At 50.2% G+C, this 24,425-nt stretch overlaps 9 protein-coding genes across 9 annotated transcripts; 4 read left to right on the top strand and 5 right to left on the bottom strand.

The window, feature by feature from the left end:
• Positions 1 to 313: 313 nt before the first annotated feature.
• Positions 314 to 1,834, top strand: M436DRAFT_55080 (uncharacterized protein; the record flags this gene model as incomplete). Its single annotated transcript, XM_013568368.1, has 1 exon — positions 314 to 1,834. The coding sequence occupies one exon, from the start codon at positions 314 to 316 to the stop codon at positions 1,832 to 1,834; it is 1,521 nt and encodes a 506-aa protein (XP_013423822.1).
• Positions 1,835 to 2,076: 242 nt separating this feature from the next.
• Positions 2,077 to 2,685, top strand: M436DRAFT_55291 (uncharacterized protein; the record flags this gene model as incomplete). The annotated part of the gene is made up of 1 exon (XM_013568413.1): positions 2,077 to 2,685. One exon carries the CDS (start codon positions 2,077 to 2,079, stop codon positions 2,683 to 2,685), a length of 609 nt encoding a protein of 202 aa, XP_013423867.1.
• A 2,039-nt stretch (positions 2,686 to 4,724) lies between these two features.
• Positions 4,725 to 7,526, bottom strand: M436DRAFT_55052 (uncharacterized protein; the record flags this gene model as incomplete). Its single annotated transcript, XM_013568361.1, has 2 exons — positions 4,725 to 5,716; positions 5,909 to 7,526. 2 exons carry the CDS (start codon positions 7,524 to 7,526, stop codon positions 4,725 to 4,727), a joined length of 2,610 nt encoding a protein of 869 aa, XP_013423815.1.
• Positions 7,527 to 9,726: 2,200 nt separating this feature from the next.
• M436DRAFT_66946 (NMT1-domain-containing protein) lies at positions 9,727 to 10,908 on the top strand (the record flags this gene model as incomplete). The annotated part of the gene is made up of 3 exons (XM_013568483.1): positions 9,727 to 9,761; positions 9,824 to 9,926; positions 9,985 to 10,908. 3 exons carry the CDS (start codon positions 9,727 to 9,729, stop codon positions 10,906 to 10,908), a joined length of 1,062 nt encoding a protein of 353 aa, XP_013423937.1.
• Positions 10,909 to 13,032: 2,124 nt separating this feature from the next.
• Positions 13,033 to 14,652, top strand: M436DRAFT_55229 (SET domain-containing protein; the record flags this gene model as incomplete). Its single annotated transcript, XM_013568397.1, has 2 exons — positions 13,033 to 13,086; positions 13,135 to 14,652. Coding segments are annotated over 2 exons (1,572 nt in total), but the record flags the coding sequence as incomplete, so codon positions are not given.
• Positions 14,653 to 16,481: 1,829 nt separating this feature from the next.
• Positions 16,482 to 18,162, bottom strand: M436DRAFT_66948 (uncharacterized protein; the record flags this gene model as incomplete). The annotated part of the gene is made up of 5 exons (XM_013568484.1): positions 16,482 to 16,564; positions 16,614 to 16,752; positions 16,786 to 17,638; positions 17,689 to 17,924; positions 17,992 to 18,162. 5 exons carry the CDS (start codon positions 18,160 to 18,162, stop codon positions 16,482 to 16,484), a joined length of 1,482 nt encoding a protein of 493 aa, XP_013423938.1.
• Positions 18,163 to 18,633: 471 nt separating this feature from the next.
• Positions 18,634 to 19,797, bottom strand: M436DRAFT_55283 (uncharacterized protein; the record flags this gene model as incomplete). Its single annotated transcript, XM_013568410.1, has 2 exons — positions 18,634 to 19,376; positions 19,716 to 19,797. Coding segments are annotated over 2 exons (825 nt in total), but the record flags the coding sequence as incomplete, so codon positions are not given.
• Positions 19,798 to 20,839: 1,042 nt separating this feature from the next.
• On the bottom strand, positions 20,840 to 22,583 carry M436DRAFT_55054 (uncharacterized protein; the record flags this gene model as incomplete). Its single annotated transcript, XM_013568362.1, has 4 exons — positions 20,840 to 20,879; positions 20,996 to 21,063; positions 21,115 to 21,252; positions 21,342 to 22,583. 4 exons carry the CDS (start codon positions 22,581 to 22,583, stop codon positions 20,840 to 20,842), a joined length of 1,488 nt encoding a protein of 495 aa, XP_013423816.1.
• A 756-nt stretch (positions 22,584 to 23,339) lies between these two features.
• Positions 23,340 to 23,940, bottom strand: M436DRAFT_55329 (uncharacterized protein; the record flags this gene model as incomplete). Its single annotated transcript, XM_013568422.1, has 3 exons — positions 23,340 to 23,676; positions 23,754 to 23,849; positions 23,903 to 23,940. The coding sequence occupies 3 exons, from the start codon at positions 23,938 to 23,940 to the stop codon at positions 23,340 to 23,342; spliced, it is 471 nt and encodes a 156-aa protein (XP_013423876.1).
• Between the last annotated feature and the right edge of the window lie 485 nt (positions 23,941 to 24,425).

Genomic DNA, 24,425 nt, shown 5'->3' on the forward strand with positions numbered 1-24,425 from the left:
ACATCCCGGCAACCAGGTTAATGCAGCTGTAAAGGTAAAAAAAATCTTCGTTTGACCTCACTAACCCCTCCAGCCCCTTTACAGAAGCAGTCCATCCCAGGTTTTCCGTGAACGCCACACAGGCTAAGTATTCCACCCCCCTCTTGATCCCTACACTACCTTAATCCGTGCTTGCTGCAGCCAACCCTGCTTCCCGACAGCCTAAGCTGTTCGCGTCTGCACTGATATATATCCAGGTCCCTGTTTGCGCATTTTTACAGAACCAGGTTTACCACTCTCTTTCACAAACCCACACCTCACCACACTCTTTACGATGCGCGTTACTCAGGTTATCGCTACTCTTGCGCCTATCGGCCTTGTCGCCGCCGGTCCACTACACGGTCATCGCGGCCATTCGCATCTCCATCATCTCCACCATCGCTCTGTCAACAGCACTCTTTCCAACTCTACCACGACAGATTCTGCCAATTCTACGATCTACGCTGATCACGTTTCATACGAGACTTCTACAGTCAATGTCGTTGCTAACTTTGCAGATGGTACTGATGCCAACTTTGCAAGCTCAGAAGTAGCATCAAGCACCATCTCAGAACCAACTTCCTCCACAACTGCGCAGTCAGAAACTGCTTACTCAACATTGTCATTCACTTCCGATGGTTCGTATGCGAGCGGGTCTCCTTCGAACACATCATTGGCCTTGACCGTTTCAAGTGCTATTCCTTCCGACGCATCTATTGCCATCCTACGTGCTGTCGTAGCCACAACTCCTACCGCTGTCGGCGCACTCTCCCAGACTGTTGATACCACCACCAGTGTTTCTGTCGACACTGTCTACAACACTATCACTGGAGCCAACGGAGCTGTCACCACCGCATCTGCAAGCGAGAAGACTGTCACCGTCACGGACGTGGTTACCAACTATGTCACCGCCACCTTCTCGGCATTGGCACCTTTCAAGGCTCCTGCCATCAAGGTCGCTGCCCTCTCTTCTGGATCCTCTTGTGCTGCCATCAAGACTAGCATCGTCTACCTTCCCGCCAGCCAGTCGCCAACTCTTGTCGCTGGAGGTACTGCTTCCAGCAAAGTGTCTTCTGCTACCTCCAAGGCTACCAGCCAAACCACAGTCAGGTATGTGTCTCAGTCTGCTTTGAAGTCAAGTTCTTCCTCCCTAAAAAAGTCGAGTACATCTTCCAAAAAGACGAGCACCACTTCCAAAAAGCCTAGCACTACATCAAAGAAAGCGAGCAGCACCTCCACAAAATTGAGTACTCCTGCCGTGATTTCTTTGGCTACCAAGAAAGTTTCAACCACAAGCAAGAAATCGAGCACATCTTCCAAGAAGACCACTGTTTCCTCTGCTAAACAGGTCACCAGCACTGCATCTACCAAGAAGGCTACAACTTCTTCGACCAAGCAAGCCACGACGTCGACCAAGAAGGCCACAACTTCATCCACTAAGCAGGCCACTACTCTGATCTCCTTGACTTCTCTGGCTCAGAAGGGTGTTACCACCAAGAGCGTTGTCACGACTTCCAGCATTCCTGCCCACGTATCGAGCAACGTTTACCAGACCACTTCATCTGCCAAGTCATCGACCAAGAGTGCCGCTTCTTCTTCGAAGGCCAGCTCTTCCAAGGCCAGCGCATCTTCTTGCGCTGCTGTGGCACCTCCTGCCTCGACTCAAACTGGTATTGTCTCTGGTTGTACCAAGTGGTATACTGCCAAGTCTGGTGATTACTGCTATGCCATTGCTTCTGCAAATGGCATCTCTACCGACACCTTTATGTCTTGGAACCCTGCTGTGAATGCACCCTCTTGCAACAACATCCAGTAAGTGCATCACGAACTGTCCACAAGACTCTTTCAATGCTAACACATCTCAGAATCGGATACGCATACTGTGTCGCAGCTGGCTGCAGTTCTTCGGCCACATCTCCAGCAGTACAGTCCTCCGCCGCAGCAACATCCAAGACATCTTCCCAAGCCTCGAGCGCTGTCACCACAGCTCAATCTCAAACCTCTGCCGCAGGCACCTCTTCACCATCCTCCACCGCCATCGCCTCCACATCCTACAAGATGTACTCTGGCAACGGCACCGTCGCTGCCGGCTGGCCCGCTCAAAACGCTTGGGTTGACTTCAATTCGATGTTCACCGCCAACATCCCCATCATGCAACAATCGTGCGCCAACAATGGCTGGGGTGCCAACAACTCTCCCGATGAAATCGCCGATATCAAGAGCTCCATTCTCAAGGTTTCTGCTTCGTCGGGAGTAGATGCACGTTTCATTCTTGCTATTGTCATGCAAGAGTCCAACGGCTGTGTTCGCGTGGTGACGACCAGCTGGTCAGTCGCTAACCCCGGTCTCATGCAAGATCATGCTGGCAGCGGTACTTGCAATTCAGGCGGTGTTGTCCAAAACCCATGCCCTGCATCTGAAATCGAGCAAATGATTGTTGACGGCACTACTGGCACTGCGTCTGGTGATGGCCTTGTGCAGTGTCTGAAGCAAGCTGCCGTGAGCGATGTCTCGCAATATTACCGTGCTGCCCGCATCTACAATGGTGGATACTCTGGCTACCATGCTGATGATTTGGGCACTGGTTGCTGTACACTTTGTTACGCTTCAGATGTGGCCAACAGATTGACCGGATGGAGCTCGGGACCCAGTCAGTGTCATTTGTAAGCCCTCGCAGCGAAGCGAGGACACCCTGCAGGAAACAGGGATATCGATCAAGGACGCTGGTTTTTCGTTCTTAGATGGCGTTACACAATAAGAGATGGGATACCAAGGATACAAAGGAATTGGATTGCAAAAGAAGGACTAAACACATCAATGACTACCCTGTTTTTCTTTTGTTTATATAGCTGGACAACACAAATGCAATCGTATTGCCAACTTCACCATCTGTTTTGATCGTTTTTTCGTCGTCCCAATTGTCTTTTTGTTCCTACGTCTCTTTTTGGTCAGTGTTCACTGGGCTTGTCCATTGGATTACTTCGTGATGCTTCTGCTATCATGAATCAATATATTGTCCAGTTGCCTTAACCCTCCTACCCTGTTGCCAGTCACGCTTTGACCGGTTTGAGCTGGTCTGAATCCTTGGCGACAAGCACATAACCTCGCACTACCCCGAGCGTTCTTCTTGTCCACATCCACCAAGCGCTCTTCCATCTGTTCCAAACACCGACAGAAATTTATTGTCGCGTGTCGTCCAGATCGTCATGTGGGTAGTCTGTTGCGCAGCGCCAATCACCGTTGAGGTACCCATCATGCACTCTGCCTCGTAGCAACGAAACAAGAATTTAGCAAAGCTTGAAGTTGAAAGATCGAATCATACCGCAGCAAGACTATGGTGGAAATCCAGACCCCCGTGTCCCTTTGGCATCGTCTTCATAGACTCCTTGGCACGTGACTATCAATCGCTGCTACAAAGAAGAACAGCCTAGATCGGAGAAAAGCGACAGCCAACAGCGAATTTCCTGGGATCTGAAAAACACATAAAAAAAACAGGAAGCGAAGAAAGAGATCAGAACCCGCGTGGAGCATATCTTGGAGAATACTTTGCCTGAATGAGGACTTGAGAAATCAAGGTGTTGGTAGACATCCTTATGGACTTGGCAGGATCACGCAAGATCTTCGATTCTGTACTGTTTTCCAGGTGACTTGCATCACTACACAGCACTTCCCTCGATTCCGAGGCTTCAGGGCTCATCTACGCAACAAGAAGTCCGCCATACAGCGCCTGGGAAGTGAGTCTGTTCATTGAATGGAAGAGATAGAGGTTTGATAGAATACGAAGGACAGAGAGAGGAGATAGAAGGATCGTGTCTGTGAACTTGATGTCTATGGCAAATCATTCGTCTTAGTGGCTGGTAGAGCACAATGAGATGTGTCATTGGGCGATAGTGAGGTAATCTAGCAGTTCATCGACCTCACGTCTTTCCCTCATGCGAGCATAAGTTCCTGCCTCAAACGTTGTCAATACCAAGGCACTGATGTATGGGTCATTGGAGAAAGTAACCAGGTCCATAGACCATACATTCCTCACAGCACTCCAGCTCCCGAACACACTATTGAGCGTGGAGAGTGTCATTGACAAATCTATATCATGGACCTTGATCGTTTCGTCTACCTGCTTCCTCAGCGGTAACCTCCCATTTCCATCAATGTAGTACCATCGTACATGTCGTGACAAAGATAGATGACATGTAGAGCGTATCCCCTGCGACAGACCCATCAGCGATTGATGTCTTTGTTTGATAAGGGAGTAAGCCTGGATTTTATATGCGAAATCTATCGTGAAACATTTGGCCATTGCATGAGTAGAGGAAAAGTAGCGCAAGAGCCATCAGTAAGCTCACATTAAATGGAAAGTCTCCAGGAAGGGACTAAAGCGTTGACCGTCAGAAGGCCTCAGACAAAAGAAATGGAGAGAACAAAGTCAAAAGAACAAAAAAAGAAAAAAAAAGACATTAATAGAAGAGAGCAAAGAGTGGAGCTAGCAGGAGTGGGATGGGAAAGACGTAGGAAAGCAACGAGTAGAAACAATACCGCTTTTCTATGAAGTATAGACAGTCGACTATGCAAAAATGCTGCCAAGGAGAAAAAGAACAAGCGACCGCTGGCTGGGAAAACACAAGACAACTCGTCCTCGCCGAGACGACGGAAACAATAAACCCAGAATACCTCTTGCACCTCTATCGTTCACCTCGTAAACACGTTCAGATCAACTTCCCCTCCTTCGTCTTCCCACTCTTGGCATCTTTCTCTGCATCCTTCAACTTCTGCATTTCCAAATCCCGTCTATCCTTCTTCTCCATCTCGACCAACTCTTGCCTCACAGCCTCAACACAAACATCCATAACATCACTCCCTACTCTCCACGTCCTCAACACCACACCCTCTCTCTCCATGATGCTTTTCGCTTTAGCCCATCGCCTTTTCCACAACTCTTCTTTTTTGCTGAGGATGGGTCCGCCTTCAGGATCAAGGGGTTCGTGGAAGGAAGAGTCGTTCCAGGCGCCGCTGAGACGGTTGGTGGCGTAAGAGGCGGCTGCGGCGGGGTAGTGGGAGATGTTGCGGCGGGGAGGTGGGGGTTTGGGTCGTGTGGTTGTGAGTGAGGTTTGAGTAGTAGAAGGGGCGGCCGGGGGACCACGCAAATTTTCCATTGAGCGTGTGGCTGCTGAGGAGGTCAAAGTACGTGATTCGCCGGGGGTGGATGTACCGCTGCTTTCTGATCCCCAAGTGGGACTACGTTTGGTGGACGAAAAGTAAGCGGTTGTGGGGGATAATTTTGACTTTGCAGAGGCCAGGTAGTGACGTTTTGGTAGCGGAGGTGGTGCGGTGGTTGCGGGTGAGGGTTCAATTACTTGAGAGAGTGGCGAGGGCACGTTTGTGGTATTGACAGTGGTGCTGGGTTTGCGCGGTTTCGGTGGTACTGGTGCTGCAGACTTTTCTGGAGCTACAGTCGCAAAGTTTTTGCCTTCTCCTGAGGGCGAACGCAAGGCAAGAGGTTTTGGGGGAGGTGGAGGGGTAGCGCGCTTAGCGGGAGCATCAGTGTGAGCAGAGCGAATAGCCGGTCTTCTGGCAAGTGATGTGCTGTAGGCTCTCTTTTGGGACTTCTGGGGCTCATTCGATAATGGAGAGGTGCCCTCGTCATCACTAAAGTCGATGAGGTTGTCTTCGAGTTGCGATGCTTGTGGCGCAGGAGGGTCTGTAGGACGTCTAGGTGGTAGATTAGGTCGTTTCGTCGGCTCGACATCTGCACCAAACAATGATCTCCTATCTGGTTCGGTGTCTTTGAGAGATTCAGCTATCGCTCTGCGAAGCTCCTCGTCGTCATCTTGGATGTCCGAGGGTCGGTTGAGTCTCTTGGCTCCGACCAAGCTATCGGTCGACATGTTACGATTATGACCTTTGGAGCCACTGAGAGGTCCCATGGATGGGTCAAAGAAGCCTTTGTCAGGTTTCGACGTGACATCACGGATGAAAATGGCAACCACACGGCCAGGGTACTCCAAAACGACGTCAGTGTAGACCTCCAAGTCTGCCTCACCGCTGTCACCGACCAAAACAAACTTGCGCTCTGGAAAGTCACGGAACAGACGGTCAAGGGTAGCTTTCTTACGTTCAGCAACCGGCTCAAAGATACCCTGGAGCATGCCGCTGTATTGCTTCAGATGGAAAGATCCGAGTGGTAGACCAGCAGCCTTGAAGAAACCAGTAATGACAGGATAGAGTTGCCAAGGTGAGTTGGAGACGTAGTGCATCTGCACGCCCATGTCGGAAAGCTTGCAATACCATTGTCTGACGCCCTCGATGGTCAAGTCACCAAGATCACGGATGAAAGCATTGCGGAAGATTTCTCTCGCACCACTGGTGATGGCACTGTGCTTGATGGTGTCATCAATATCACTGATCAAGCTGACACCTCTGACGGGAGTCACTTTGACTTCTTCGGTAGCAGACAGATCCTCAGATGCGAGGATACGCACGTGGGTGGGTACAAAATCGAGAGCGGCACGCAGATGGAAGTGGCCAGCAGCGTTTGTTTGTACAGTCCTCTGACGGGAGATCTTGTCGTTATAAAAGAAGGCGCTCACGGAAGCGTTGGCCAGAGGGTTGGCCATGAAAGGTCTCAGACGAGCCATAAGATGGTTGTTCGCTTGGAGGAGTTGCTCAGACGACATGGTGGCTGGAGTGGGCCATGATGAGCGCTTCTGCACAGGATCTATAAAGTCGGATCCTGCAGTATTGGACCGTGAAGGGGTGAGGAAGTCGTCGAACGTGGGACCTTCTTTCGCGCTCGGAGCAGGCGAGGGCTCTCGAGAGCGAGTACTTTCGGCATAGCGACTGGGACGCTCGCTGAAGCCGCCTCTTCCGGCAATCTCGGCCTCCTTCTCGCCCTTCTTGAGGATCTCGGCTGCTTGTTGTTGAATTGCCTCCTCCTCTTGTCTGGTCGTTGAATTTCTGTGACCGACAGGGCTGGACGAGCGACTGCTGGCGCGACTGTTGGCAGAACTTGATCTGCCCGAGGGAGCCTGGATGCCGACGAGCTGTCTCGCGAGACCGACCATGAGACGATGCTTGCGACTGAGTTGACCCTGGTGCGGAGTGTATAGCCAGCCGCGCACGTCGACGTCGACGATTGCCTTGTCTTGTTCGTACTCTTCCCATTGTGACTTCCAGAATTCGGCGTCTCCAGCGCCTACCGTATCTCTGTAGTCTCGACCGGTGCCGCCAGCCTGCTGGATTGTGCCTGGTTGGGCGCGGGGTTTTGCTCGAATGTGCTTTGTGGCGTAACTGGGAAAGATGATCATCTCCTCTTGGCCACTGCGGACGACATCGGCACCAGGAAAGATGCCAGGCTGCTCTTCGCTGTCTTGAGCAAAGTCTCTGGATTGAGACCATGATGAAGCGTAGGACTGTCTCAGATCGTTCGCGGCCTTCAGGTAACCAGCCAGCTTCTTACGACGGCCGCCCGACTCGCGAGGGGCATCGTCTGGGTATGCTCGGTATGACATGATTCGCCCAGGAGCATGTTTCTCGTCGCGTGATGTCAGGAATGCCGGGCTGCGCTGACGCAGGTAGGCGAGGATGCCCTTAGCCTTGGGCTGCTGCTTCTTGACTTGGCGGTTGACAAGGAAGCGATATATACGGGACTGAGCCGAGTGGCCGAGTTTAGGGAGCGTGTCGAAACGGAGGTTGCGGAGCGAGATTCGAGCCTTGCGGCGGCTGTCAGGGAGCAGGTAGCTGAGAACGGGCTTCGACTTGACCACTTTGCCTCGGGCCTTGAGGTTGCGCAGGAAGTTGGGAGCCACTTTGATGCCTCGTCCTCCCTCTGTGCGAGGTGCCACGTCGTCTAATTAGCAAGATATTCTATCTATCGCCCTCCGAGGACCTGGCTGGTCAACAGTCCAGCCTGCGTCATGCCCCCACCCAATGTCTGTGCGACAAAAAAAGCGGCTCTATGGATCGCTGTGTCCCTGACTATCGCCTTCCTATTTGTCTAGCTTGTCGATTCCAAGTCTAATAAACAAGACTTTTCAAATACGTGATTGGCTCTGCCCCTTGTTCTTCGACAAAATATCGCTATGCAGATGTGTGTTCCTGATTGTTCCTGTCGGATGTTCGGATCACAGTGTTTAAAATACGCACGCTCAGGCACCAACTTCGCTGTCTCGACAGCGTCTTCTTTGTTGCTCAGCCCCAACTCGCTCACGATTGTTGTCTTGTGTCCAGCGTTTCGGAACAATGGCCTTGTTGTTTTCACATCTTGGAGTGACATTAAGAGCCACGCGCGCTTGATCCTCGTGTCCAGAACAAGCATCTCCTCCGCTGACCAGGGTGATCCCCTCTACAACCCCTGAACAATCAAGCTTCAACGTCAAACTTTATTCGGCTATAGCTACCGAAATGTGTCACTCATCTTTCTCGACATAACAAAATCTAGTGCATCGACAATGCCCGACAGAGAGTCCTCCGGACCTGCACTCTGAGTCAATATGGCCTTCGAGTCTCCGGCTGACTCGATAACCCGGAACACGACAGTGATGGATAAAGCAAGTCAAAAATTGTGGCACGCTCAAAACGACATACACCAAACACATCCGCGCAGATTTGTGTGTTCAGCACATAGTGTCGCAACATGCAGAACGACTGCAAGTCCAGAGTTGCCAAACCATAGTTCGCAGCCTGAGTATCTTCAAACATCCACATATTACCAGCCGTGAGTGCAGCGCACCCAGCGTAATCGTGTCGTGCAGATTCGGCATCTTCAACCGATGTCATCTCAACGACATTCAACACGAAGGAGATCACATGATTCCAATCATACAACATGCCCGATGGGACAAATGCGATAATGTCATGCAGACCATCCAGGCCGTAAAGCTAGGGCGTTGGGCCTTGAGAAAAGCTGGTGACATGCTGCCAGCTTACTGTGACTCAAGCATGGTGCGATGTCGGTCAAGCACGACTGTTGGGATTCTTGGTATATCCGATCCAAAGTCGTACAGACTGATTGACTTGACGCGCTCGACCAGACTCTATCATACAATCACAGAGAGAAACTCGTCAATATGCACAAGCATGAACCGCAAGTTCATGTATTTTCGAAAAGACACATCAGCCTCTGCGAGAACAGGTGGCCTAAACACCTTGATGATATAGCCGGTATAGGTAAAGTCGGTCCTATATGATGATCCCCCTCATTTGTCCCGCTCGTAACTGCACGACACCTATAGAGGTAGGTATCCCGAGCACAACCTATAAATGCCTCAGTTGTTCCTTCCCCTCTCTCATTTCTCTCTTCACTCTCAACAAGAACTACACAATACAACGCATCAATTCTGGTACGAGTCTTTGCAAAGACAGAAGCCACTCGACATGGATCTATCTACGTATCAAGCAAGGGAGAGCTCAGGTAACGTCTCATATCACACAAAAACATGTATATTGCAGACGGGTGTTCAACCACACCGATCCCTCATTTGCTCCTACGCAAGTGTCTGGTCGTTGTGGTTGATCTGAGAAATACCGTAATGTTAGGATCTGGAAGCGATGTATTGCGTCAAAGTCAATGCATTGCTTCCTTTTCCAAAGCATAGAACTTGATCTGGGTAATTCCAGCGAAAGGACTGCCTTCTGTTTATCCTTCTCTTCACAGAGGATGGAGTTTACTGACGTGACTAAGCTTGCTTGCTTCCCTGATCGATATTCAAGATGTCCACCGAAAAGATCACCTTCTTGTCCAACTGGTCTGTGGCTCTTGTGCTCTTCACCATGGCGGAAGTCTGGCAATCATACTAACCGTTCACAGGCATGCCACCCCCTACCATGCCCCCGTCTACCTTGCTCAAGCCAAGGGCTTCTTTGCCAACGAAGGCCTCAAGGTTGCTCTCCTCGAGCCCAACGACCCCAGCGTGCGTTCTTCCCTTCCTTCCTCCATTCTACCTCATCCTGAACACTAACACAGCTCAGGATGTCACCGAAATCATCGGAAGCGGCAAAGTAGACCTAGGCTTCAAAGCCATGATCCACACTCTCGCCGGCAAAGCCCGCGGCTTTCCCATCCTCTCCGTGGGCTCCCTCCTCGACGAACCCTTCACCGGAGTCGTATACCTCAAGTCCTCAGGCATCACCACCGACTTCCGCTCCTTGAAGGGCAAACGCATCGGCTACGTCGGCGAATTTGGTAAAATCCAAATCGACGAGTTGACTTCGCACTATGGCATGAAGCCAGACGATTACACTGCTGTGCGCTGCGGCATGAATGTCACTAAGGCAATCATCGATGGCAGCATTGACGCAGGTATTGGTCTTGAGAACGTGCAGATGGTTGAACTTGCCGAGTGGCTTGCTTCCCAGGGTAAACCACGCAGCGATGTGCAGATGCTGCGTATCGACGAACTCGCCGAGCTGGGCTGCTGCTGTTTCTGCTCGATCCTCTACATTGGCAATGAAACCTTTATTGCTGAGAATCCCGCCAAAGTCAAGGCTTTCCTGCGCGCTTGCAAGAGAGCTACTGACTATATTCTTGCTTCTCCCGCTGCTGCTTACGAAGAGTATGTGGCTTTCAAGCCTGCTATGGGAACTGCACTCAACCGCAAGATCTTTGAGAGAAGTTTTGCGTATTTCTCCAAGGACATGAAGAATGTGAGCAGAGATTGGGAGAAGGTTACCCGCTATGGAAAGAGATTGGGTGTTTTGCCTGAGGAGTATACTCCCAACTACACCAACGAATACCTGGACTGGACTTTTGAGGATGAGTCCAAGGACCCTACTGGCGATCAGAAGAAAATGGTGGTGTTGCAGGAGAAGGTTGCTGAGCAGGGAGGTTTCCACCGTCTTGGCGAGAACAAGGCGGCTCCGTTGGTCGATGCTGCTAGTGCTTGTTTGATCTGAGCGCAGTGCTGGAGGATATTGGGGATTGTGGGAAGTGATGTCTGTCATTCATTCCTTTTTATGCTGTCTGTTTTGATGTGCATGACAACTAGCAGATATCTTTTCCGTACAAGGGAACAATCACATGAATGTAACCTCCCGTTCCATCAACTACCGGATACAAGTAGCAAAGAGCTCGTCTTGAGAGATGGCACCGCCAGACCGTCGAAGCCGATGCTAGGCTCCGAGGCGCTCAGGACACCACGCAAGTAGAGACAGAGAAGAGATGAGACTGTCCGAGTCGCACATCGCGGATCAAGCATAGCACACAAAACAACCAGGTCCATGAACTCTGTTCACAACGCTGCTTCTTCCAATATCACCCCTTCGCGGATCTGGAAAGTTGGTGAGGCTCTGGAAACAATTCGGCAGGTTGGAGAGTCAGTGACCCGTCATCTTCTTCTTGATGCCATTGCTGGGTAGCAAGAACATTGGTGTAAGGTTGGAAGATTGCGATGCCCAGGCAATTCAATGGTTTGAAGCTCAGCGGATCTATTGGGTCGGGGTGGAATCCTCGATCACTAATTCGTGATAGCGTACAATTCAAGCTTAGAAGACTCAGTGGTCGCGTTGTTGTGGAGGCAAGCATGTCGAGACTGAAGAAGTTGTAGAGATCCAGCTGAGACCCGGCGATGTTATAGCCGTTCTTGTTGATTCATTCGGCAGCGGCAGTGAGACCGACTCTACTTCTGTTTCCTTTTTTTTTGCAATTACAATAAACCCATCTCCACAGAATATGGGCCAGTCTATATGACCTGTGATGTGATGGGTAAAGAGAAGCGAGAATGCGATCGGTTTCGTCTCCGTTTCACATTCTATAGATATAGCACGATTAGGATACATATATTTGCTTCTGCGGTAAGGGTAATGAAGAGAGGTGTCTATCTTGCCTCTTGGAGATCTAAGGTGATGCGACTGGATGAGATGTTGTTTGGCAATACTGCTGCGTCGCCGAGAATTTGTAGCAGATAGCCATTTGTAGATTTCACTTTAGTGGTTCCCATCGAATTAACTCGAGCAGTACTCTTTCCAGATGATGTTACTCGAGGACTTTTGCAAATCGGACCTATTCATACTCATCATCTTCGATATAGTTTTCGCAACTCTCCGTGCCATGGCTGTGTGGTGGCCTGCCATACCATGACAATTCGTAGCGTGCACGTATCAATCTGATGATAGAAGTAGAGAGACAAAACAACCAGGTCTGTGATGCAGATATCAAGGCAGTGCTTTGACAATTACGGTGCACCGGGATTTGGAGGGGTTACAAGGGTATCATGGTTCATAGATCTGACCGCCTTCTTCCTTGTCTTGTACTTCTCTGAAATGTATACGATGAGTCGTGCAGAAATTGTGCAAAGAAATTGTGCAGAAGAGTTGAGAGCATGCTTGGCAGGAGCAAACGTCCACCTGAGGTCCGCGCCTGCCCGGACCTCAATCACTTCGCGCGTTGTTGTCGCGTTCAACCACCACAGTACCTAGTAGTCTCTATTGGAACGGCAAGTCAAAGCATTGCATGTCTGAGTCACTGTTGATCCTCGCGTGCTGTGTCTTTGTCGAAGAGCGATTCCGACAAGCGTAAATTTGGCCTGTAGCGGATTGGGCAAGAACAGTCTTCGTTTGTATATGTAGGAAACCACATCACCGGATGGTTGCTTCCATGCAGACGCCAGCGTCCTTCACTCCATCCTTCGTTTGTTTTCTTCACTTCCTGTTTCCATTGATTCTTGCTTCCACTTGTCCTCTACCTCCACTCAATTGCCTCCCATCCCACCACTACTTGAGTCTCGACCTCCGGCTGATGAGAAGCACCTTTCCATTCTCATCGACTATCACCAATGAAGATCGACCTCGCAATCGCCGACACAATGGCGCAGAAGCGTGGCCTAGACCAACTTGTGGCGTCGAGAAAGGGCAAGCAGCGTGCTGACTTTCCTCAATTCCACCGCACTCGCAAAGGGATGCTTGCGAACTTTACGGCGACAGCGGTACGCCGTCACAAATCGCCCACTCGCTCATTCGGATTGTTGCTCATGACTGTGGCAGAATGCAGAGAGATTGAAGACGCCAGGCACTGTGCAAGCCATCCTAGCCGAAGCATATCCGCCTTGCACCGTTGCGGTGGTCAACCTTGAGAAGGTGGGTTCGATGCTCCAAAAAAATCGAGCTGACAGTGACTTCCAACAGATGCACATACGTGACCTGCTCGTCGATGTGCCCCAAAACGACAAGTACCTTATCCTGCGCACTTTTGCCCACGCCCTAGAGGTCTCCGACATGCAAGTCGCCATTCCTGTCGAGGATGAGAAGGGTGATGTTGAGCAACTCAGCATCTACCACTACGACTATACTCGCTGGCATGACAAAAAAGTGTGTGCCGGAATGGTCCTAGCCGTCAAGAACCCGTACTTAAGATCTGTCATCTCCAATGGCGGCATCAGTCTTTGTACTTTCCATCCTTCGGACGTTGTCGTGCTTGACCAAGATCACGAGTTGTTTCCGACCAAGTGGAAGACTGCACAGCATAGGCTTGCCAGAGACGCAGCTCAATGGAAAGAACACGGCAATGCAGCTTTGAAGGAAAAGAACTTTCAGAAGGCAAACTACTCATACAGCAAAGGTCTCTCTGCATCTGGTTTGAATGACATTCTCAGGAGCGACTTGCACAGAAACAAAGCTTGCGCCGAAGTGTTCCTAGGCTTGTACGATGCGGCCAAGACTGATGCTCTGGCGTCCATTCTCAATCAACCCGACGAAAGATCGAGAGAGCTGGATTCCAAAGCGTTCTATCGTGCCGGCAGTGCCCTATACGAGCTCGCAGATTATCCGGCAGCTAAGATCATGTTCGATCGATGCTTGCGATTGACACCTCAAGATGTAGATGGGCTGAGAGAGCTCAAGCGCACTGTCTCTCGCATCAGTGAAGAGCAGAATGGATACTTCGACTTCTTGGCCATGTCGGAGAACATCACATACACCAAAAACTTCCGAGCCAAGCAGGCCAGTTATGTTCGCCGCACCGAAGTCAGACAAACAAAAGACCGTGGCAAAGGTCTGTTCGCCACGCAACCCATCGCTTGCGGTGAGATTGTACTCTGCGAAAAGGCCTTTGTTGCCGCAGACCCGCCTTGGCTCGAGCCGCAGAAGCAGCATAACTTCATTCTCAGTCCTTCTTCCAAGCACGTCTTTTGGGGTTACCACGCCGAGACCTGGTTCGCCGCCGTGAAGAAAGTCTTCAACAACCCCTCACTGGCCAGCCACCTACTCGACCTCTGCGCTCATTCCGATTATATCAGCCGACTTGAACGCCAACAAGACACGCCTGTGCCTATCGTCGACGGCTTGCCCATCATCGACGTCTTCGTCATCCTCGACCTTCTCGAAAACAACGGTCTCGGGTTCATGGCCCGTCCAGACCAGTCTCAAGCCTATCCGAACATCCCACGCCCGCAACTCGATAGCCACTACGACTGCCTCGGTATTTGGTCAGTCGCTTCTCGCGCCAACCACTCTTGTCTTCCGAATGTTCAGTACAGCTTCCTCGATGACTATATGCTCATTCGCGCCAACAAGGACATCACTAATGGCGAGGAGATCACCATATCCTACGCTCCAGCCTTCGGCAAGTTCGAGCAGCAGAAGATGGCTCTGAGAGGCTGGAATTTCAAGTGCCAGTGTAGATTATGCTGCGCTGAGACCGCGTAGGACGGTGCGCGCTCAAATCGCTTGGGTGCCGCAGACTCGTACGAAGAGCTGGAGCCGCCTGTCGCCATCCCTGGAAAACAAATCCTGGATCTCGACATTCGGACTGAGCCCGCGGCTGATCTCATCAACGTGGTCAAACTGTACGTGGACCAGATTCAAGAAACGTACCCTACAGCCTTGTTCTCTGATCCTCCAACCATCGGACTCGCGAAACGTCATGCCTGGTTGATGAGAGCCTATGCTGTCGGCGCTGGGAAGCATTTTGGCTCGACCTTCGCTGTATCGCAAAACGCGGCGATGATGTATGCTCAAGCTGTCATCCGCGACCATGGCTATTTGCCTGTCCTCGATGTCCCTGGAGAGATAGTCTCTTTCAACAGAGAAAATGTCCTCATGACTACAGACTTGGTTGACGCGTTCGAGTATCTGGGTCACTACTACAAGAGAAAAGGAAAGGCGGGTCTGGCGAAGTGTATGAGGGAGTTCGGAAAGCAGAGCTATGTCACCATTAATGGCTCTGATGTCGGCTATGACGTGCTCTATCAGTGAATGAGTCGGTATGCATGGATTCATTGTAGCTAGTGCCATATGTAGACTGTGACAGATAACACTACCGTCGGACGACCGATTGACCAATACGCTTCAGGAATTCTGCCGGCATACCAATTTACCAAGTCATCATTGAAACCTGCTAGAAGTGTATTCCATCTCCAATACTTGCGTCGGGTCTTTGAAGAAGCAACGCAACATCTTTTATTCGCTGTGTTCCTCGCAATGTAACCTTGGACACTATCACTTGGTCCCTCATCTCTCACTGGTGTTGTCCAAATTCTCCCCACCGAAGGTGGGTTTCTCTGCTGGTGCCCCCCAAGGAGCTTTTGGCCAAACTCATGACATAAAGTTTCGCCTCCATCCAAAGAGATTGTTATGTATTGAGATCTCAGCTACACGCGTTTCGAACGACTACCCCTTGAATCCACGGAGAAGTGAGTATCAAGACTCGGACAAGCAAAGCGAGTTCATGAGCCCCAATCCTCGGATGTATATCCTGAGTCCCTCAACAAGCAGAGGACTCGAGAGAAATCTCGAGACGAAACCTCTTTCGTGAACCCGATACCGAGGACTTGATGTGGGTAGTGGGGGTCCAAGGCCCTGATTGACTGACTCGCATCTGAGTTTGCCACTGCTCAACGGAGAAGAAGAAGATGTCACGGCATACTTTGAGGCTTGGAGTATGGTGATTCAGCTCATGGCAGTGGAGAGAAGGGAGGCTTCGATTATAAAACACATCGGGATAAAACACATCGGGATCAAAGAGCAAGTCTAGAGGATTTGGTATCAGGCTCAGGTGTCGATGTACCATAGTATGGTTGAGCCGTAGCACGGACAATCTGCCAACAGACACGAAGCTTTACTGGGACCGGCGCCATAAATGCGTGTTGAAGCTGAAGGCCTGTCCCAGGTGGTATTCCCTTTTCCAAGAAGAAATTTTTGCTGTGTATCCTTGAGCATACGTCGACCAAAAAGCTTGGAAAGACATCAAGAAGTTAATAGGTGAGATCCGTCAAACTAGGACATGGTTCGAGAAAAGAAGAACCACCACGATGCCCAAGACTTCTTCTCCATCTTGATTGAGCTTTATTGTAGATGGTGTTGTACCTCGAAGCCATGCTTCTTATGACATCCGTTTCTGCGACCTCTTGCGTCGGGCTCTCTTATCATGGGCTCTTGTACGTTGCAAACAACTAAGGGACTATTATATTCACTCCCCAATCTCTAGTTCATCAAACATCTGTATTTCTCAGCCTTAACCCTACTCATATCTCGCTCTATCGAATCTGCTGAATCGTCTCGATCAACGGATAGATATACGATCCATTCGTCATCGCATCCTCGGGGGCATACCATCTCACTGTCCACTCATCATTACATTGCCCTTTCCAGGTACAAGATAAACTCACCGATAAACGAAAAAGCCTGAGCGCCAGGCAACCAATTCCCAGTCCAATTAGCCGGGGGAGTAACATTCGCATTCTGGATCAACACCTGGAAAGGCCCATCATATGCAGTACCATTACCATTTACTTTCTCGCCAGTACCCTGATAAGTCAGATTAGTACTCCTATCACTTACCGAAAAGCGCGACAGCGAATTCTTGATCAGATATTGATCGGCGCCATAAATGGACAGTGACCAGAATCCACTGGGTTTGAGAACTGGCTTTTTACTAAAAGTCAGGAGAAGAGATTGATTGGCTTCGAGTGCAAAGTTGGACGAGAAGCCAATGTTTTTGTAACCGGGATAGAGGGTTTGGAGAATTGTTTGTTGCTGGTATCCGTTTATGGCAATGTAAGCGCGCGGAGCGTAGTTTTGGCCGTAGTTGCCTTGATAAGAAGGAATGGACAGTTCCCAGCCATTGGTGAAATTGCGGATGTGTGAGGGATTGTTGATGTCGGCTGTGATTGAGGCGTTTGCGACAACGGCGGCTTGAGTCAAGTTTACGGACGACGAGGGATGGTAAGCTTCATCGTAGACGCCTGCTGCACCTAGAATGCCCGCTACCATTACGCGATCAGTGTAGTTTTCGGGCTGATTGTAAGGTGTGAAGCTGGCTGCGAATTGGAGCAGCTTTTCTAGGGTAGAGATGCCGAGGAGACTGCCATTAGGTCCTAGTGATGTGATGTTGCCAGTAGGACTAGCGGCGCGGGTGACCGACCGAGGAACTTCGACAAGAGAAGATGCATTCTGGTATCCGTGCAAGATATTAAGATCCTCGGTTGTGTTTTGCTTGACAAATAGACGGATGAGCATGGTGCCGTAGGTGGTTGGCAGATTGACATATCCTTGGTATGGAGATACAACATCACCGCCATCCTTTGCCAGTACCACTCCAGGTTCGGCAAGAACATCGTCGGCGCGACGGATGAGGTACTGTCCAGGCAAAACGTTGTTCAAATTCCCAAGCTCGGCAATGATATTACCGAATCTACACTTGTTAGCATTCGGACCATCGTCTAGTCAAGTTGCTTAACTCACGAGTCAATGACCGGATAATTCCAGTAACGTCCATCAGTGATGTTGGGAATGGTCAACACAACATCCTTTTGCGAAAGGTCCAGAACAACTCGAGAGTACAAAGTATCGATATTAGGCTTGATGACTCCCGGGCTGTCGACGGATGCAAGATTGCGCTGGTTGAATATGGTATTGACGCCAACACTCTTGAGGACATTGCCGGCAAAGTTGCCGAAGATGAATAGAGGATATGAGTACTATTTTCCATGTCAGTCTCCAAGGAACGTCTGGTTAGATCGATAGAGATGGGGTTGCGCGACTCACTATCAGAGCCCAGACTGTAGCATTGAATGCGCCATCAACAGAATTTGCTGTATTTATGGTTGTCACATTGGAGGTTGAGGCTGCGGAGGCTGCTGATGCTATCGATGTTGCGATCGACTGTGCCGCGGCGGCAATGCCGAATACGGTTGGGATAATGGTACGTACGCGCATGGTATTTTGAAGCTTTCGCTGTACTGTAAAAGGAAGAGAATGGAATCATGGATAAAGCTGGATTTCACGTCCATTTTATATCAGCCCGAGATCAATATCCTGCCTTCCGTCGTGTTTGACATGTTAATGGTATAACAAAGTCAGTTTATGGCGACATTGAGGATTGACGTCAGGCGGCATGCGGTCTTCGATGCGACTTTCTTATGAGGCTTCATGGCACATCGACAATCCCTGATAAATCTCACGAAGTCACGATATTTTACTCCGGGGCCTTTTGAGGATAGTTGTTCGTTCACTATGGCCAACCCATCGGAAGAGATGGGAGATTCCAAAGCCCAGAGCCAGAGTGGTTGTTCAACTCTTCTGATTGCTATACACACTCTGCCCATATCATCCCCACAACCTCGCACAGAAACACCACCACGCATATCCAAAGTTCTGCAGCATCAAGCACCGTCAACGCCAAAGATATCAGATCACCGCCATAAAGAGCGGCAAGCCCCACATCAGCAACTTCATCCATCCAACCACTGCTCGCCTAACCACCAACATCAGCGCCAGAAATACTCGTTCCTTCATCTCCTCAGTCTCATTCACTCTCGGAAACCCCACTTTCGGCACATCTTTGCCTAAGAAATCACACAGCGGTTGCCATCCTGATCCTAGCTTATACACCAAAAGCCTTTCCTTTGACACTATTGCCTTGATCATCTCGCTGTGTTCTGCATAAATACTCTTTGCATTGGCCCTCCACTCAGCAAAAGAGGACGCTTGCCATTGTCCTTGCATAACCAGTTGACCCAGTCGTCCTTGCTTTCCCACAAATCCAGGGTCGAGTAGGCAAACCAGACGAGTCAAAGGTGAGGAAAAGGAACAAATGACATTTTTTTCGAAGCTGGTGTACCACGGTGAAACGTCGCGTTCAACGAGTATCACTTTGGCAGAGGGATATGCAGAGATGAGTTCAGCGGTGAAGGCATTGGCTGGCGAGTCAGTCACTGCAGAGACGCGGCCGAGGAGGGCGTCAAGATCTGCAAGAGTTGGAGATTCGCCGGTGGTGGTGGTGGTGGTGGTGGTGGTAGAAGAGTAAGTGGAAGCAGAGGGATATTTCTTCTCCAGCAACTCTAGCCAAGCATCAATGTCGGGTGGATTCTCCATCATGGACACGTAGTGATAAGTAGGGTTTCCCAAGATCTCAAAGGCTGCTTTCATTGCTAATATGGTGTGTGTTTTGTCAGTTCAATATGTGTCAAGGGTGTAGCTGACTTGGTATAGCTAGATGCAGTTAAGGAAACAAAACATAATGAAGAAAAGGAAATCTAGACAAGATGGAAATGATCCACAAAATCCAAAATCCAAAAGGTCTTTTGTCTGAGGGTGCGAACTGATTATGAGATTTGTTCGCATGTGGTATACTGTGCCCACAGATGACAAATGCTTGAATTTCCAACTCTTGCTGTTCTTTTGCTCGAAAGCGCTCACATGAACCCTTCTTCCTCTTCCTTTTTCCCCCTATAAACGAGAGTGGAGAAAAGACAGGAAGCAAGACTTACACATCGTTCCCGTCCTACCCATGCCCAATGACAAGATCTCCATAGCGACAACTCTTTCACATCCCCTTCGATCTATATTCGTTTAAGCATAGATTTCTGGGTATTTTTCCTTGAGCGATAACTTTTTCGTGGGTGATGGTGCTGTTTGCGCTGCGCTCTTAGACGAGGTTGCCATTGCTTGAACTACAAAAACATCAGGGGGGTTTCTCTCTGTGCAAAGAGTGTATGACGCGAGCAGAGAGTGCGCGAGACGGGGTGAGACTGTTGTGGCCCTGGACAACGTCAGACAATCGAAACCAGGGAGGCCCTGCGTGAAAGAAAACCAACTCGAGATTCTTCCGAGCGAGGTTAGGACAGCTTTCTGTGGGACAAGAGTCTCTAGAGATGATGGGAATGGCTGTTGGTATTCGAGGATCTTGTGATAGTTCAAGGCTCTGACAAGAAAACCTGACATGCAAAGGAATAGAGGATGAGGTTGAGAGGACAACCGTAGACGAAAGATAGGCATGCAAGGATTCGTAGGATTTGCATGACTGCGCATGTGCGAACCCCTCACTGTATAGTGCAGTAGAATGGAAGGATTCCTGCAGGCTGCAGCAACAAGATTGTAGCGACACACATGCGTATGTCTTGCAAACCGATAAGATTTTAGTGTAAAGCAGTAAAAGTTGGGCAAACTTGAATTCGACGTCGGATCCAAGTTTCTTCGCAGTGTGAACAATCGTCGTTTGTCGGAATGGCTCCCGAATCCCATGCCTGGATAGATGTTGTTGAAAGGATCGATCATTGTGAATTTCATGATGTTCGACTGGCCTATAAGATCGGCAATCTTTGTTCTTCCGATCGTTCGTCGCTCTGCATGTAGGTGAAGGGGACATGTGATATCCGCCTGCTCACTCTCTAGTCGAGTGGTGAATCGCCGTCTTGGGGAGGTGCTAGAGATATAAGAACAAATTGTTGGGGTGAGATGGATATGGAAAACAATGCAAGCGAACAGTGTGGCAAAGGTATAAACGTTATATGCTTGCGGGGAACAAGTAAGGTAAGTCATTTACAGCAGAAGTAAAAGTAGCTAGAGCAAGCAGCCTCCGAGGCAAGAAGTGCCAGTGACCGGCCAAAGACGGTTACTGTATAGGTAGAAAATTGCCCACAATAACCGAAGGACTGCAAACATCACATCTTGTCAGCAGAATTCTCCTCGTAGATGAAAATCTCCTCTCAGCACTCATCCATCCCCTCATCTCTCCTCATCTCAGTCATAAGGTAGGGGAGCCACTCACATATTATGTATATCCCTCCTGATCGTAAATGAGAAGCAACATTTGGTCAACACGCCCACTGCTTTCCTCTTTGCGTTCTTCCCTTCCTCTACTCCATTCTTCTCTTTATCCTTGTCCACATCATCGTCATGAGGGTTCTTCAAAGTGCAGGAAGTCAAGATGGCTTTTTGAGATTGGTCGAAGGCGATGGCACCAAATTTTTCCCAGTATGAGACTAGAGAGTCTTCGGCCATGATCTCGTGGAGAGCGAGTTTACCCTATGGTAGAACCTTTGTGTTAGCGAGAAACAGACGGGTCGGGAGAGGAAAAGGGAAAGGGAAGGCAAGGAAGAGAGCTAGAGACATACATCTCTCAATTCCTCCATGGGCACTCTGATCAACTCAGCCATCTCCTTGTTGCCCCGAAAAATCTCTCCCGTACGACGCCAACAGCACGCGGGGATGGCCATACTAGCAAACACACGATCATATTCCATCAACGTACTCTCCCACCACATCTCGACCCTGATAAGCTGAATATCAGTCAAGTTATGCATAGCCTCCCTGAACTTGGGTCGAAACTTTTCTAGTTGCCTTAAAATCTTTTGGCGCAGGGGAGGCCGCATGTGTGACTCCATATAAGTGTTCAGACGCGAGTAGCCGCGGACGTAGTTAAAGGGCCGCAGCATACCGGCGTCGTATTTTGCTTGTAGGAGCTTCAGCATGCGGGCTTCGGGGGTGTCGTTGCCGGCAGGGTCAGCAGCGGTCATGTAAAATTTATCGCGGGCTTTTGCATCGACAGGCATAACTGAGGAAGGGCGAGTAATGTCGTTGCCGGCGGTTATCTGAGGGTCTTGGGGTTGTTGTAGGGCGTTGGCTGCTGATGTGGAAGGGTTGGGTTGTTGGATGCCGGAGAAGAGATTCATGTTGTTTGCGTAGGTGGACAGGGAGCCGGTTGCAAGTAGGGGGTCGTTGAATATGGTATTGGAGTCGTCGGGATTATAGGTTGCGCCGTCGTCGAGGAGGGAGTTATTGAGGAAGTCGCCGAGGAAGTTGTACTCGTCGGTGACCTCAGACGTGTTGAAGGTGTAGTTTGGATGTAGATTGCGCATGTCGTGTAGTTGATTCGTCGTGGTGCCAAAGTTCCAGTCGTTGACAGAGAAGGGACGCTGGTCGTTGGTAGGCTGGTTCTGCTGCTTCAATTGAGCAGGCGACATTGGTTTTGGGTGTTGGATCGAGGGAGCTTCCATCCTCAAGCTGCTTCTGCGTTCATCGTCGACGGGATTCGTGTCGGCGGGAGGCGTGTCGGTATCTGGCTTCTTGGGCTTGGTGGGCTCTCTGGGCTCGTCGTGGCAGAGGTGGGCAATGTCGCGTTTGACGCATCTAGCGCATGGTCGTTCCAGGTCGCATGTCATATGCGATCGCCTGCAGTATACACAGGCATGGTTGACCTTTCTCCGCTTTTTTCTCGGTGGGCTCGAGGGACTGTCTATGATAGCCGTGCTCTTGGATCTCTCTTGTGACTTTGGTGTGTCGGTCGTTGTTGCATTGTGGGTGACTTGCTGCTGCTGCTGCTGCTGCGGCTTGCTGTTGGATTTGGTGTCGTTCATGGTTGTGTTGCGATCATGCTTCGTCTCGTTGTTTGTCGTGTCCAGCCAAGGTCCTTGTTAGAACTATTGCGACGCCGGATCAATGCTCCTTGAGTCGTTGAGCTGTGGTATACGCGTAGGCCGAGGTGTAGCAGGCCATAGCGGGACGCATCCCGTCGGCCCGCTGCCAAGCCCCCGTCTGTTCAAGCAAATGCATCCTTCGTCCATCGACTCTGAAATATTGTGCTTCTGTCGTCTTGTCCAGTCATTGGGCTGCCTCTTGCTGTGTCCAGCTTTTGTTCAGTCCGACATTCTGGTGACAGGACTATTATTCTCTCTGCCGTCATCTGCAAGAGCGAGCACGGCCCGAACGAGTCCGTTCATCACTCCACTGTCTACCGAACACGCCCGTCCCGAACACCTGACGACTGCATGCTTCTGTTACGGCCTGCACCAGAATTTGTAGATTCCAATGTTTCAGATCCATCACATCTCGGTAGGTAGACAGAACGGCAAAAATAGATACTCGCTCAATGTATGCAACCTCGCTCCTTGACCCACGACCATCGAGCCACAACCGGAAAGTCCTTCTTCGAGCAAGCTCGTCTTCCACAGACGATAGAATTGAATCGCGTACCTCAAGGAATGTATTGGGTACACTTATAAATGCTTGCTAACCCCGGGTTGGAAGATGCCACTTGACCAATTCCCAAAACTCCTTTGCATAGTCACCTCTTGGGACTGCGTATGCTGATGTCTCTAGACAAGAGTCGAGTATCATCTAGTACGATCGACTGTCACATAGTCCTGTCCCTGGCCGTAGTGTGGTGTGGGTGTCTGGGGCATAGCACCAGGAATGTGAGGTCGGAACGACTCTTCTCTGTTGTTTGGTGGTCTCGCTTGGTACTGTTGTTCGGGGTATGATTGGTAACCAGAGACTTGTCTAGGGACCGCGTCTCTTGAGGTATAAGATGGCTGGGCGCCAGGTGCAGCTTGATGGGATGTGGGTTCGCGGTCGGGACTGTTGGCAGCTCGTGCTAGGCGTTGCTCTGTTTCGCGAAGACGGGCTTCAATCGCTGCGAGTTCTTCTTCTCGGGTCGACACTGTACGCTTCCTGCATCTTGTCAGCTTGAGTTCAAGCTGTGGTTGACGCCTCGTCATAGACAGTCGATATCGAGACGGATTACTGACTTCTCCTCAACGGTGAATGATAGGTTGCCGAGAGTCGTGCCCGAGTTCAAGCCAAACAAAGAGTCCAGATCATCAGAAAAGTTGCGAGCAGCAATGCTATGCGGGTGTAAGCGGATGGTAGATAGCCCTATCGATAAAGTGTAGCTCACGACTCGGGTCTGGCTCGCTGCTGAGGTGTATGCTCCATGACGTTGTAGAGGGATGACGAGCAGTTGACAGAAATGTGTAACAGTCGAAGCCGAGGACGATGGCAGAGCAATGGGCAGGAACAACAGTTGGAAAGCAGGTGGAAGGCGGGGAGAGAGATGAACAGAAATAGAAATGGAATTATCCCAATGATAAAAGGAGGATCGTCTCTCTCATATGCAAGCTGCGTAATGACCACTTGTCGGTGCGTACTCGACTCAGGCAGCATATGCCGCCAAGCCTTGTTAGTCCCCAGCGACATCAAAGCAGACCGAGGAATGTATATCTGTACGTACTCTGCGAAGTATATCCTATCAGAAAAGTGCCTCATGGCGACTTGTGTATCGCGTCAGAAGGCTGTGTGATCAGTGTTGATGTCGAAGACACAGCTGGCAGATCAAAGTTGTGATCTGCCTTGTCATAGCCGGTCAAATTGCTCGTTCCGCCATGTCAGGCAGAGAGACCCGCAGATAGCATTCGGGCAGA

Source organism: Aureobasidium namibiae (genome assembly GCF_000721765.1).
Source record: "Aureobasidium namibiae CBS 147.97 unplaced genomic scaffold scaffold_19, whole genome shotgun sequence".
NCBI classification, from domain to species: domain Eukaryota; kingdom Fungi; phylum Ascomycota; class Dothideomycetes; order Dothideales; family Saccotheciaceae; genus Aureobasidium; species Aureobasidium namibiae.